The sequence below is a fragment of the Eleutherodactylus coqui genome, chromosome 1 (genome assembly GCF_035609145.1).
Source record: "Eleutherodactylus coqui strain aEleCoq1 chromosome 1, aEleCoq1.hap1, whole genome shotgun sequence".
In the NCBI taxonomy this organism is placed as follows: domain Eukaryota; kingdom Metazoa; phylum Chordata; class Amphibia; order Anura; family Eleutherodactylidae; genus Eleutherodactylus; species Eleutherodactylus coqui.
Window position 1 is genome coordinate 521452577 of NC_089837.1, and position 15963 is coordinate 521468539.

Consider the following 15963-nt stretch of genomic DNA (forward strand, 5'->3'; position numbering starts at 1 on the left):
AGTGCTTGCCTCTATCAGTGGCATCTGGAACTCTGCCTTTGTCGATCTCAATGACACCTATAACTTGGCTCCTTGTTCCATTACTGGGCCTGACACCTAATACCCATTTACTGCCTTCACAACCTAGGACTCATGTCCTGCCTCCATCACTGACAACTAGAACCCATCTTCTGCTTCTATCACTTTGTCTGACAACTAGAACCCATCTTTGGCCTCAAGCCAGTCTAAAACCTAGAACTCCTCTCTTGTCTTTATCACCAAATATATCTAGAACCCAACCCCTTTCTCCATTGCTACCCAGTGTGATACCTAGAACCCATCAGCCAGTGTGATAATTTTGACGCTAATCCTTACCTTTATCACTGAGTGTTACACCTAGAACCCACATCCTGCCTCCATCACCTAAAACCATCTTCTGCCTCCATCACTAGCCAAGTGTGACATTTAGAACCCATCTGCCTCCATCACCTAGTCTAATGCTTAGAACCCATTGCCAGTAAGTATGCCACGTACAACCCATCTCCTGCCTCTATAACGAGGTCTGATATCTAGAACCCACCGTTGTCTGATCATCAAGAACCTAGCTCCTGCCTCGTCACCCAGTCTGATATCTAGAACCTACTTCCATTACGATGTCTGTTCCTCCATAATTGGAGCCCATCTTCTGCCTCCTCCACTGACAAAACCTGGCATCTAAAACCTCCATTAATCATGTTGATACTTAGTTTCCTCCATTAAAGTCAAGTCTGATGTCTGGAACTCCTCTTCTGCTTGATACTTAGACCTGCACATTAACCATGTCTGATACCTGTTTTTCTTCATGATACCTAGAACTCATTGCTTGTCTCCATTATGAGGTCCAGTAACTTACAAGCTGTCTCCTGCCTTCATCGCTAAGCAAACCTGGTACCTTGAACTCGCCTCTAGTTTCCATTTATAAATGTAATAACTGGAACTTGACCCCGCCCCCTATCACCAATCTGATGCCTAGAACACACTTTTTTTGCAATCATCAACCAGACTAGATACAAGTATCTATTTATTTTCTGCCTCTGTTACTAAGTTCAAGAACTAGAACCTATTACTTTGTTTCCTTTATTACTTAGTCCAGTATCTACAACCATCTCTAGTCTCCATTGTTGACCATGCTTGATACTTAGAACCTTTCCTCATTCCACTAGCTCATACCTATAATTTGTTACTACTCACAACTGATGTACAGAACCTGGTTCTTGCTCTCATCATGCTTAGAACTTTCTTCCGAAGGTATCTGATGCCCTGAATCTACATCATGCTTTTATCGTTGCTTTGTGATACTGGTACCTAGTTTGTTTCCTCCATATCTGCACATGTCTAAAATCTAGATCCCTGCCACCACCATATGTCCATCAGTGACTTTCTGTCTCGTATTTCCATAAAGTGTGAGTGCTAGAATCTACTTTACATAAAACTAATCTAATTCCTCCATCGCTATGACTGATCTGGACTGTCAGGACTGTCCTATACTTCTCCAATGCCAAGAAATTACTGCATCTCTCCATCACTCGAGAACTCTGATGTCTCTGTCGCTGAGCCTAGGTATAGAACCTGCCTAATAACATCCCATCTACAGCCACCATTGCTACATTTTGTGCTTGTTTCTTACCTACGATATCTAGAACCCATCTCATGACTTCATGACCAAATAATATAAATTAGAATATCGGTATCATGCATAGTACATATCCTGCTTTTATCATAACCCATATGTGATACCTTAAAAAACGTTCTCCACTCTCTTATAATGCTGTTTCTTGCCATAAACCCAACTAATGTGTCTATCAATGACCGGATCTCCTTCAGACACAAAAGACATAAGGCCACCTTTGTCAACCATCTTCTCTTTCCTCATCTGTCGTCAGGTTTTCTTCTAGTTTACACATGTGGGCTCTACATAAACCTCACTGACCAAATCTGATACCTAGAACACATCTACCTTCATCAGCAACTAAGTCTGATTCCTAGAACATATCTCTTGCTTCCTTCACTAATTAAGCCTTCTAGATGGGTATCTGACTTGGTTAGTGACGGAGACAGGAGATTGGTTCTAGGGATCTTTTTTTGGCGGGAAAGTTCTAGGTATTAGATTGCATGGCCAACCAAGCCAGGATACCTGTAACTCATTCGTGCGTCCATCACTAAGTCCAAGAAGTACAACCCATTTCTTGCATCCATCACTAACCACGTCTGGTTACTAGAATTTGCCTCTTGCCCCTGTCACCAGTCTCATACCTAGAACATATTTTTTGCTGTAATCAGCCAATCCTGATACTAGTACCAGTCTTCTGATTCCATCTCTAAGCCTCAAAAACTTGAATCTGTCTTCTCCACAAAACCATGGCTTATGTATATTAGACATCACCTGCTTCTATCTACTGCTTCCATCAATAAACGCACTACCTGAGACCTGTCTATTACCTAGAACTGATCTCCTGCCTCATCACTAATCAAGTCTGGTTACTAGAACTTGCCTTTTGTCCTTGTCACCAGTTTTGATATCTAGAGTACAACCTTTGCTGCCATCAATCAATCTTGTAACCCATCGTCTGCCTCCAATTCGACATCCAGGTAGTAGAACTTCCACAAAAAGCTTACATAAAAGAAGAGAACAGCATTGCTTGGGAGCTGGTCCTGCCTACTTGATAAGGGGGGTCTCAACCCCCGAAATGTGTTTTATGAATACCCAATAAAGTTTGCATTATGAAAAGGAATCTGCGTCCTGCATGTGAATGCGAATGATTGTTTTGAAAGCTAACTAGAACCTATTTCCATTGCTAGCTGTGTTTGATACCTAGAACCCATCTCATACCTCATCACCATGTCTGATACTTAGAACCCATCAACTCCATCATTAAGCCCAATACCTCAATTCTGTCTCCATTATTAGGCTAGTTTGATACCTAGAACCCATCTATTGTCTTCTCACTAAGCCCAACATCTAGAATATCTCCATCACTATGCAAGCATGATGCCTAAAATGCATCTACTGCCTCTATAACTAAACAAGGTATATGGAACCCGTCGCCAGCACTAGCCATGTCTAGTACTTAGAACCCATCTCCAGCTTTCATCGCTACCCAAGTGTGATGCCAATAACTTTGCTTTAGCCTAATCCTACCACTCCAGTGCTATGTTCTATACTCTAATGTATGCCCAACCTAGAACCCAACTCTTGCCTCCATCACTGACCAATTCTGATGCCAATAACTCTTTGCCCAATATTACTAGCCCTCCTGCGTTGTCTATACCTCTTGTATGCTAAGCCCGTCCCATCCTGTTAATGACTCCTCCATGTCTCTGTGGTTCTCTTCCACATCTATATGTCCCTCCATAAAGTGGTCTCCTGCATCCATTGGAGTCCTCTGGCTGGTCCATAAGTTCATGAGTAGTTGGTGGCATCACCTAGTTTGGCCCCTAGGATGTTCCTAAGGAATTTGTAACTTACTGACCCCACATTATAGCGCCCCCTATGCCATGCAGAATCTTATTTCTTTTCTCCGAATTATAAACAGGAGAGAAGAAGTAGAACTCCCAGTTGAAGGTCTCTGATGGGAGGGCAGCGGTCGTCTTAGGTCAATAAGATCCTTAAAACAAGTAAACCCCGAGGAGGCCGCGTATTTGCTTCACCTATGTAGAACATTATTTGGTGATTATGGGATTGTTTGGCAGCCGCTGGTCGGTAGAAGTTGCTATGTGAGAAGGAAATGCTGGAGGGTCTCTAATAAAGGGGGAGATATTTTATGTGGGGAGGGGGGATATTTAAAGGCGTTGTACCACAGTTACACGTTATCCCCTAACTTGCTGATTGATGAGACCCCCACCGATCTGGAGAATGGGACTCCCGTGTCCACCGCCCTGCAGGGTTACTGCACCCTTCGTAGTGAGGAGGTGACTGAATGGAGCGCTGGTCGTACTAGTGCATCTTTCACTTTCAATGGGGCTGTGGTGACTTCGGTGGGGGTCCGACTCTTCACGGATGTTGGGGTTCTCGATCCTCGTCTTCTGTGCTGTGATATTGTGTGAATGCGCTGCTGAAGGGGCTTCAGTGAAACGTTGTCCTGGATAAAGCCTGTTGTTACTTTGTATCTTTCGTTGTCTTATGTCTTTTGGATACTTTGTACCTGAAGCGGCTCTCGCAGCAGAGCCTCTGACCACTGCGGGACCTGCGCCAAATCCATGCCCCATCATTGGAATGGGATTTGTGCATTACGTCAGCCTCTACATTGTGTCGATGAAATCTGCGTTGTGGAACCCGTGTCGTCCAGAGTTGGCACGGCCCTTTTTTTTCTTTCCATGTTGAGAGATCTGCAGGTGGATCTGTCTCGTTTAACGGGGCTGATCCGCAACTTCTGTAAGCGCTCATTCACACGGACATGAGTATGGAATAGGGTCTCCCCATTCATGTGCATCGGGGGAAAAAGAAAAGTAGCGCCTCCTATTTTGGTCCGTGTTACAGTTCGAAACAGGCCATTAACCCTTTCCAATCCAATGTCGGGCCTGCCCCGACATCATAATTTCCCTCCACAGCTCCGATGTCGGGGCAGGCCCGACACTGCAGTGCAGGAGTGGATCTGCACCAAATCATCAGACACATCGGGTGCAGATACACTTCTGCACTGGTCCTCATCGAGGACCCCCGAGGAGAAGGCAGAAAGGGTTTTTAACCCTTTCTGCCTTCTACTTTACACATTACATAGCGCTCAATTAGCGCTATGCAATGCATAGAGATTCCGGCCGGCGATCATGTGACCGCCGGTGTCACCAGACCCCCAGCTGTCACATGAACGCCGAGCCGGGAGCCTGTACCGTGGGGGAACCTGCTTACCTGTCCGGCGTCTTCCGCATTCTCCCTTCTGTCTCTGGGCTCGGCGATCATGTGACCGCTGGATGCCACCTGACCCCAGCGGTCACATGATCGCCGAGCCCGGAGACAGAAGGGAGAATGCGGAAGACGCCGCACAGGTAAGCAGGATCCCCCACGGTGCAGTGAGCACCTGCACCCTCCTGAACTCTGGCAGTTCAGGAGGGTGCAGGGAAATGTATTTTTTTCTCACCCATTCTCCCCAGCTCCAATTTATTTGGAGCTGGGGAGAATGGGTGAGAAAAAATAAATGGATTGGAAAGGGTTAAGTCCCTGGGACCGCACAGATACACGAGGAGACGCATCATGATACACGCTGACTGCATATTTGTGCATAAAATCCATGGGCTGCTCGCGTTTATTTTTTTTACGCTCACAAACACGAGAATGATTAAATCCGCAGGGAATTCGCCGCAGCTTCGGTCCGTGAATACGCTGCTTATTAAAGGACTAAAAACTAAATCCGCCCGTGTGAATGACCCCAGCGGGTATGTTCTAATGATCTATTCTGGATTTCAGTGCGATCTGTGGTAATGTGGATTTGCCTTCCAGTTGCCTCGTACGTCTGGCCCGTGTGCCGATATCTCAACATGATTCCGCGTCAAGAAGTCGCTTGTCACTGCCTTTTTTTTTTTTTCTCTGCGCCAGATTTCAAATCCGTGCTGATTCCCATTCAGATGAATTGGCGCATTCCATGTCTTAAAGGGGTCCACCAAAATCATCTATCTCCTGTCCGGATGAAAGTCTGATTGGTGGGGTCTTACTGCTGACAAATGCACCGATCCAAATAGCTAGGGGTCCCGTGTCCCCCTCTGCCCCTCACTGTGGGCTCACTGCACCCCCAGGAGATTGAATGGCGCTACAGTCACACGTGCGATGCCCCTCCATTTATTTCAGTGGGACTGCCGGAGATACCTGATCGCTTGTAGTTGAGTATTGCTGTCGGCCCCATTGACTATAATGGAGAAATGCTGCACATGTATGACCATCAATCCATTCAATCTCCTCAATGCAGGTGGGTGCATCAAGGGGGACATGGGACCCCTGTTCTTGGGATCAGTGGGGGGCTCAGCGGTGAGACCTTCGCCAATCAGACTTTCATAACTTATAAAAAAAAGTTGATTTTGATGAACCCCTTTAAATGCAAGTGTCTGCACCTTTGACAAAGGGGGCCGCGCTGTCGGTCGCATCGGCACCCTGCAGCCTGCCAGTAGGCTCTCGCTCCAGCCAAAGCCTTGGCCTAATGGGTTGCCATCAGATTGTGACAGTTCTGGTCTGCTGAATATAACAAACGATCGGACTGTGAAGTCCCTTAGTGGGACTAATTACTAATTAGAGGTTAATACATGTATAATCTGTTCTAACATAAATAATGCCATCTTTGTTTGTCCAGGCCTGGGTGGTTGCTTTAAAGCGTTTTTGACTCTCCTCCTCCTCTCCCCGCAGTGTCCCGGGTGCTGGTCGAGCTCCACTTGAAGCTTATGAGGAAAATTGGGAAGTCGGTCACGGTTGACAGATGGGAGAAATACCTGATCAAGGTAGGAGGCTGCGCCATATCGTCCTATCAGTGACCTCCTGGTACGTCACACGGCGACGCTGGGGAAGTCTCGTCAATCTAGTGATCAAACCCCCCTGTCACTGACCATACTTCATACGGCCTGTAGGGGCACCAGATTGGAGCCGCTAGTCTAGCAGCTCCTCCAACAATAAAAGGTTCATAGACGGTGGGCATGCTTCACACAGATGCTGCAAGAACTGCAAACTGGAGGGCGACATGAACCAGAAGGGATTGTGGGTACATCTGCATGGGAGCCTTCGGTCGGAGGTTCCTTCACAGATGGGGCTGAAAGTACCGGAAGAAAGTGTTGCATGCAGAGCTTTTTCTTCTCTCCAAAAGCCGTTCTGCTGGGGAAAAGCAGGCGGACCCCACTATAGTCAATGGGGTCCGCCCGGCGCTGTTTTGTAATGTCTGTAGATGGAACCATTCGGCCGCGGGGATTCCCCTTTCCTGCTCCATTCGGGGAATCCCCACCAGAGACGTGAAACCAACCTTTGATCATCTTGTTTGTGTTACATCAGACACAGACCATTTTGGGCCCTAAAAGGGTTGTCGGATTAGAGAACACGGCTGTGTTCGAAGGGCCCTTCTTACCCAGAATGATCATTTCTCGCAGGATCGCGGCGATCAGAACAATCGTTTAGTGTAAATGCTGCCATTCGTTCACGTATCGTTCAGTTTAGGTAGGCTAAAAAACTGACCGGCCCGTGTGAACAGGCAGCGATCTATGAACAACGGCCTGTTTACTGTGAAGGAAACTTTCATTAAGCCTGAGGAAGAACCCCGAGAGGTTGGAAAGCTCGCTGTAACATCATGTATTTTTGTTAGCTATTAAAGGGTATCAAATCTACAAGATGACTGGGTTTCTAATGTTTGGAAACCTTTTACAAATTTTCATGTTTCTGGAGAAAAACAATGTTTCTTGTTTCCAATATCAAACAGATGACCAGAAACCCAAGTCCCTCTAATGTCTCTATCATCGCAGGTTGTGCCGTAACGCGCAGGACTGATCGGCTGCGCTGGGGCAATATATTATTGTCATACTTTTACCGATCTACTGTAATATGTGGGCGCAGGAAAATAGGCCTAAAGTTGTAAACGTAAAGGGTTATCGGAGCTGTAACATTTCTCTAATGCACTAACCTAATAACCCAGCATATACCCGCAGCTCCGGGTCTCCCCTCCGATGTCACGCTTACAGGCTGCCTCGGCCGGTTTATGGGACGTCACAGGCTTTGCCACCAATAACAGCTCAGCGATCGATCCCCGAGCTCTGACGCCTGAGACGTCCCATAAACCAAACTGGACTGCAGGCTATACACAAACAAAGTGGCGGAGGACTGAGTGGCATCGTGGGAGACATTGGGGAGAGGTGAGTGCATCCTGGTTTATTATGGCGCATGGGGAACGGGGTTTAGAGAAATATTACAACTCTCCCAAATCCCTTTTTGAGATAGATATATATATTTTTTAATTATTTTTCTGGTGACACTGCTACATGAGAGCATGTTTTTTTTTTGGGGGGGGCGAGGGGCAAGTTGTATTTCTCGTCCATGTCATTGGGGAAACAAAGCTAGACCTTGGGTATAGCTGCTGCTAATAGCAGGCGACACTTAGCAAAGAAAGAGTTCCTCCTGCAGGCACCGAGCTAACCAGTTTTGGCTTAGTGTCTGTAGGAGGCAGACCGCCGGCTCCGCAGGTCTTCTCAGCTTTTATTATTTTTCCCTCCAGCTGGGAATCGGGGATGAGATGACTTTTTCCTGATTGCCCCCATGTGAGGAGGGTGAACAGTTCTGCATCAGACGCTCTTCTTACCTCTTCCTCCAAGAAGACAAAGTGGAACAGAGTAGTGCTAACTGCTCCGTGTATCGCCAGCCATGTAGTCAACTGAGATTCCCGCCTGCTCCCTCCCCCATCCAGCGTTTCCCTCACCACAAAGTGATGGTCACTGAGGGGGTGACCCTCCTTGTACTTCGGCAGATGAAGATAGTATGACCCAATCGCCCCTCGCCTCCACACTTTCGTCACCTCTCAGCACTCCTTCCTGTCCTCTCACCACTGGCTCTCTGGGATGGTACCTTTTTGCCTTTGTGCTGCACCAGACACCTTTGCCGGACCAGCACTGCTAATCTCGCTCCCGGCTTCTAGGCCTCCATAAGCTGCAATGCAGTCAGAAGGTAGGAGGACTACCATCATGCTCAGCGGGCCCATCTTCTGATCGGTGTTCTGATTGAGGCAGACCTTTCATGGACCGGTGCCTCTAATTGAGCTCCCGGCTTCTAGGCCTCTACCAGCCACCGCAGGAGGTGGGACTTCTGGTTTGGCTCTCAGAACTTTTTTTTCTCCTGCTTTGTATCACTATTGGCCATCAGCTACTTGGGTAATCGTTACTACCTCCATATCAGCCATAAAGGTAATACCCTGGACATAGATCTTTGACTGGGGGTAGCATAGATCTCAGCCTGGCAAACAGTAGGGTGAACCCCTTCAGCCAGTGACCACTGCTCATGGCCTCTGGGCTATCTTCCAGTGTGGCCAGACTCCCCCATTTCACGCTATTGTACCACGTAGGGTGGCCATGCTTATGTGTAGCATGTACTAGTTTCTTCCTGGTTTTGTCTGAACCAGATACAGAGGGAAATCTACATCCATTATCCATGCCCCTCTTCTGGAGAACAACAGCGGAGCTCCCACAAGTGCGCGTTACCCTTTGCCAATGCAAGTAGTTGTACTGCGAGTCTATGCCTGGCGCAACTGTACGGTTATAACAAGCCAGCTGCGTTACCCTCTTCCTTGAGAGGCGTAATTGTATTATGTCATGTTGCTGTATCTCTCATAACTATGCCAAGCGTCATCTGCCTCGTTGTCCACTTCCGGAGGAGGAGTTGTAGTGCGGTCAGACCCGTATCTCTCTCGACTCTCCATCTGCCTCGTTGTCCACTTCCGGAGGAGGAGTTGTAGTACGGTCAGACCTCTATCTCTCTCGACTCTCCATCTGCCTCGTTACTCTCTTCCAGAGGGGAAGTTGTAGTACGGCCAGACCCGTATCTCTCATAATAAGTACTCTGACTTCCCTCATTTATCTTATTCCGCCTTTCATAAGAGGAGTAATTGTAGTACAGTGAGAGCAGGTATCTCCCTGTGGCCACCATCATCTGCCTCATTACGCCCCTCCATGGGAGAATTAATTCTATTACTACGAGATTCCGAATCTCTCAGGTCTACACAATTATGACAGTAGCTGCCCCCTGGGAAACCCCTTTAACCTCCTTCCCACGAGGAATCGATGTCTTGCTCTGTATCGGATATTATACAAGTATTGGGCTGCCTTCCTTCCACAGGAGAAGTATTGTAGATTTGCTACTTGCTATCATATATACGTGTTGGGCAACATCCTAACCGTATCTGTAGGTGGAAGTATGGCGGTGCTACTCTGCTCTGTATGTGATACGATTAAGTGGTCATCACAAACGAACGTACATTGCTTACTACCTACCTCTGTATTGAACACTAACGGTCACTTCACACCTTTCATGTAGCATGACTATACATCGGAGGAGCTTCGCTCATCACATTCCCTGAAGCGTTCTTGTAAGTCGCTGTTTTCCCTACCTAGCTGTTTTTGCTAATGGCTACACAGGTAACTACTATCAGGCCGTCTATATCTAATTCTTTATATACCGCTCACACAGATCAGTCAACCAGTAGCCACTTGGACATCCATCATCCCATTCCCTCTTTCCATAGAACCATATGGGAGTAATTACTTTATGTACCGTATGTAAATTGGACAACTCCTTTTACGCATTTGCCTTGTCACTCCCCCAATGATGGAGCAGTGTTCTGATCAGACTGCCCTTCCCTTTCACAATGTGTATCTGATGTTCAAGGCATTCGGTGTTCATAAGAACTGAAAACCCCTTTATTCCATCTATGGACGGTATATAATCTTTGTTGGGTCTTGAAAAATCTCAGTAGTTTGGTGGCAGCCGCTGGGCAGCACGACCGGACTTCAATCTAGCTAACCGGTTCTTGGCTACATTCTCCTTGATGAAGCTACTACCTGGACAAGGCTACAACAGCCTTGTCCGAGGAAGACTCTACAGACCATCCGGTTGGTACACGGGCCTTGTCTGAGCAACACAGGAAGACTCTACAGACCATGCGGTTGGTATACGGGCCTTGTCTGAGCAACACAGGAAGACTCTACAGACCATCCGGTTGGTATACGGGCCTAGTCTGAGCAACACAGGAAGACTCTACAGACCATCCAGTTGGTACATGGGCCTTGTCTGAGCAACACAGGAAGACTTTACAGACCATTCGGTTGGTACACGGGCCTAGTCTGAGCAACACAGAGGAAGACTTTACAGACCATCCGGTTGGTACACGGGCCTTGTCTGAGCAACACAGGAAGACTCTACAGACCATTCGGTTGGTACACGGGCCTTGTCTGAGCAACACCAAGGAAGACTCTACAGACCATCCGGTTGGTACATGGGCCTTGTCTGAGCAACACAGGAAGACTCTACAGACCATCCGGTTGGTATACGGGCCTTGTCTGAGCAACACAGGAAGACTCTACAGACCATTCGGTTGGTACACGGGCCTTGTCTGAGCAACACAGAGGAAGACTCTACAGACCATCCGGTTGGTACACGGGCCTTGTCTGAGCAACACAGAGGAAGACTCTACAGACCATCCGGTTGGTACACGGGCCTTGTCTGAGCAACACAGAGGAAGACTCTACAGACCATCCGGTTGGTACATGGGCCTTGTCTGAGCAACACAGAGGAAGACTCTACAGACCATCCGGTTGGTATACGGGCCTTGTCTGAGCAACACCAAGGAAGACTCTACAGACCATCTGGTTGGTTCATGGGCCTTGTCTGAGCAACACAGCGGAAGACTACAGACCATCCAGTTGGTACACGGACCTTGTCTGAGCAACACAAGAAGACTCTACAGACCATCCGGTTGGTATACGGGCCTTGTCTGAGCAACACAGGAAGACTCTACAGACCATCCGGTTTGTATACGGGCCTTGTCTGAGCAACACAGAGGAAGACACTACAGACCATCTGGTTGGTACACGGGCCTAGTCTGAGCAACACAGAGGAAGACTCTACAGACCATCCGGTTGGTATACGGGCCTAGTCTGAGCAACACAGAGGAAGACTCTACAGACCGTCCGGTTTGTATACGGGCCTTGTCTGAGCAGCACAGAGGAAGACTACAGACCATTCGGTTGGTATACGGGCCTTGTCTGAGCAACACAGAGGAAGACTCTGCACACCATCCGGTTGGTACATGGGCTTATGAGTGTCCGAGCCCTCCTACTGTATAGCGCAAATGCCATGCTAAGTGTGCATCAGTCAACTACTGCAACCCCTTTCCTTAAAAGGGTCGGACGTCTATTTCCATCATCATTAATTAAGGGCCTACACATTTAGAGAGTAATCGTATAGGAGCATTCCAATGTATCCACTGCTGGTGGTTTTCTACAGGTATTCGGGTACATCACAGCCCTCTTTTCTGCTGGGTAGCATTGCCAACACTGGCAGTTAAGCAAAGTCAAGAAGATACATCCGTCCATCCCTGGGTGCTGTAGCCGTGGTGTGTTCCATGCCCCTCGTGTGCTGCTGGGTGCCTATCCTAGACATGTGTCTTCGGTGCACATTGAAAACAAAAATTGCACGCAGCATACGAGCCTTGGACATCCATGTCTCAGCCAACCCCATCCTTTCCCAATACCTCGAGAGCCGTTCCACCTGGACAGAACGATGGTGCAGACACTTGTAGGGTCCGTTCTTCTCCAGGGCTGCTCGCTCTCTAATGGGACTATTGCTCCTCTACCAGAAGTCTGTTCATTCTCTTCTAACAGATCCCACATGAATCCTGCCTTGGCATCGCCAGCTAGGTCCTTCTTATTCTTCTGTCCTTCAGATGCCAGAACTACTTGGTTCGTTTTCTGCTCTGCCCCACTCCAAGCAAACTGCAGCAATTGCCAACCTAGCTATGCGAGTGCGCTCAACACCTCGCTACGGCCATATTGGCGACATCCAGCGTATTGTGGCGAATAAAGCCCCTCGTTACAGCTCTCCCGTCTTTATACATACATTAGTGGCCAGTCGGCCTCACCACGGCTCTCCTGACCACCTACACCCAAGAGGAGGGAACCGGCATCACCTGCGGAGAACCAAGTGGTCCACAGCATGGCTCCTGCTATTCCGGAGAAGCTCCAGATTTTCCATGTTGGTTAAGCCATTCTCCTCGTTTCCCTTTTTTTTGTTAGTAGCAACCTGAAGAACACCCAGGACTTTCCTCTTTTGCCTTTCTCAGCGGTTCTTCAGCCCCTTTTTAGAACAGAGTATGTCAGTCCCTCAGCAGGCATGACTCTGTACCTACCGATGGCTAGTCTGTCCATATCTGTTTTCAGCAGGGCATAACTGTTAGGGGCCAAGGGTATCCCCCTTCCTCATTGGTGCCCCCTACTAACTTTGCAGGCCCTCTTAGCATTTGCCTTCCTAGTGATGGGATCGCTTTCCCATCCTCGTTACTTCTATTCCTACAGCAAGCATTACACGTCGGCTGGACCTGTGGCTTACATGTGCCCACTAGGCACAACAGGCTGACCACCCCACCTTGGGTACTGCTTTGGAACGTCCCATGGTCTTCCGGTGTCCCCCATTGACACGGACGAGAAAACAGGATATTTGATACTGTAAATCCTTTTCTCGTCACGTTTGTTGGGGGCACCGTGCCCGCCCTGTTGGGTATTTGCTTGCACTGCTGGGGTCTTTCTCTCCCATAAAAGGATCCTTACTCCAGCCTGGTTTTTACTAAGAATTATTATTATTTTTTTTTTAGGTCGGTATTGGTCCACTTTAATTGGCTCTGAGCTCCATACCGGCAGGAGGGGTGTAGCTGGTAGGGGGCTAACTCTTTGCTTATGGTCCTTCTACACAGCATGATCTGTGGGGCCAACGATGCCGACACTTGTCCCAGTGTTACTCGTGTGCTGTTACTTAGGAGCGAGTATCGCTGCCGGTGTGGAGACGGAGCGGCTCGGGGAGCGTTCTCCATTCGCTCTCCTCCCAACTCCCCCATTTCTCCACCTCCATTCACTACAATAGTGAAGGACTGCGTTTACAGTGAAGAATTCTCGTCCGGTCGCTGCCCGCATTCACGTGGGACGATTGTCCTTCAGATTTGCGCCGGTCTCTGTAGTCTAATCGTCCCATTGAAATAAGCCGTTAGTGTCGCCTCCTAGTGGCAGGAGCTATACCACCAAGGTCTTGTTGTGTCGGGCAATGAATGTGCCGAGAGAGAGATTGTGTGGTAAGTACCGTATATACCGGCGTATAAGACGACTTTTGAACCCCGAAAAATCTGCTCTGAAGTCGGGGGTCGTCTTATGCGCCGGTAATACAAAAAAAAAAAAGTGTAAAAAAAAAAAAAAAAATTCATTACTCACCTCCCCCGGTGTTCTGTCGCGCACCGGCAGGATGTCGCTCGCTCCTCGTCCCCGGCACAGCATAGCTTTCTGAATGCGGGGCTTGAAATCCCCGCTTCCAGAAAGCTAATACACACGCCGGCAGCCATGACAGCATTGAATGGCTGTGATTGGCTAAAGGCGCACGTGTTAGCAATCACACCCATTCAATGATGTCATTGAATAGTGTGATTGGCTGAAGCCACGTGTGTTTTAGCCAATCACAGCCATTCAATGATGTCATGGCTGCCGGCGTGTGTATTAGCTTTCTGGAAGCGGGGATTTCAAGCCCCGCATTCAGAAAGCAATGCTGTGCCGGGGACGAGGAGCGAGCGACATCCTGCCGGAGCGCGACAGAACGCCGGGGCAGGTGAGTAATGAATTATTTTTTTTTCTCCACTGTATACCGGCGTATAAGGTGAAAGTTGGGGGGTCGTCTTATACGCCCCGTCGCCTTATACGCCGGTATATACGGTAACACAAATCTTGTTTTTTCACTGGTACCATTTAATGTACCAAATGTATAAAACTTAAAAAAAAAAAATTCCAAATTCGTCAATCTAAAAACAAGTCTGTTTTGTTTGACGGGGAGGTCTTGTTTTTACGGTGTTCACGGTGCAGTAAACTTGACAAGTTATCTATATTCTGTTGTCAGTACAATTAGAACACCAAATATATATCACAGTGTTACAGGCATCCTATTAAGTCCTGCCACAGGCAGAGCTTAATAGGGGGGAATCAATGACAGGCCTTCACAAGGTCTCGGGTGGCCATGGTAAGTGAACGGCAGCCCACAATCTCTTTGCACACGGCGCTTTTGGGTAACAGACCTCTGTCTGGACATTTAAATGCTGCTGTCAGAACTGATAGTGGCATCTAAAGAGTTAACTGCGGGGAGCGGAGCTCTCTCTGATCCTCCATTGGTGGGCTTGGCTCAGTGACACTTGGCATCTGCCATACATGCAGGGTGGATGTTGGGAGGGGGTTAAGGGGTTAATCCTTGTATAGTGACAATTAAAGTTTCACTTTCTACCCATTTTCGAGTTCTGTTTGCTGCTGGTGAAGGGAATGTTCTTCACATCCAGAGACCGTAACCCTGTGCAGACCTGATGCTTCTCACAGCTGAGGGGTTGGCACAGTTGTATCTAGTCTGGACAATCCTCCATAAGGTATTAATCTGTTGTGAATGTAAAAGGGACTTCTGGACAAATGATCTCCAGAGGATCGCCTGCGGGTAGCAAACTGTTAGCTGCTATGAGTATTGGATCCACTTGTTGACAGCTAGCAGAGGTCCTGATCATTTCCATACATCTCGTCTCTCCGGCCGTTCTACTTCTCTGCATTGTCCTGTGATGTATAATGTCCGATGACTATAACCGCTGCTACTTGTAATCTGCAGATATGTCAGGACTACAACAGCACCTGGGCCTGGGAGATGGAGAAGAAGGGGTACCAGGAGATGAGCGTGGAGTGCAAAGTGGGCCTACTGAAGGTAAACGGGGACTCCGGTGGACTCTGAAGGGCTTTCGGGTGTCCTTGGTGATATGACAGGAAACACAGTATTAGTGACTTGGGCTCTAGAGCAGGGGTCCGCAACCCCAGTCCTCAGGGACCACCAACAGGTCATGTTTTCAGGATATCCTATAGTAAGAACACCTGCACAATGACCTTAAAAACGAAGTCCAGATCCGCATCTTCCAATTACTGATCATCCACTGTAGCATGTCAGGGACAGAAGGTGGCGCTCTATTTACGTTTTCTATCGTTTCAGCACTTATGCGAGTGTCAATTTGATGACAATCTGAAGTTTAAAAATGCCATCAATGAAGAAGACTCTGACGCCATGCGGGTCCAGCCCATCGGGCGCGATAAGGACGGCTTAATGTACTGGTATCAGCTGGACCAAGAGCATAACGTCCGCGTGTACATCGAGGAGCAGGATGACCTGGACGCCTCCTCCTGGAAGTGCATAGTCAGGTCAGTGCAACGTGCGTTAGTGGTATCAGACAG

At 48.1% G+C, this 15963-nt stretch overlaps 1 protein-coding gene across 1 annotated transcript in view; it reads left to right on the forward strand.

Annotated features, from left to right (window-relative positions):
• The window catches only part of RSF1 (remodeling and spacing factor 1), a 34228-nt gene that overhangs the window by 1418 nt on the left and 16847 nt on the right, over window positions 1–15963 (forward strand). The window contains exons 2-4 of the mRNA XM_066588259.1: window positions 6347–6438; window positions 15353–15445; window positions 15725–15930. Of these exons, the coding sequence (XP_066444356.1) occupies window positions 6347–6438; window positions 15353–15445; window positions 15725–15930 (391 nt within the window). The remainder of the gene's footprint in view (window positions 1–6346; window positions 6439–15352; window positions 15446–15724; window positions 15931–15963) is intronic.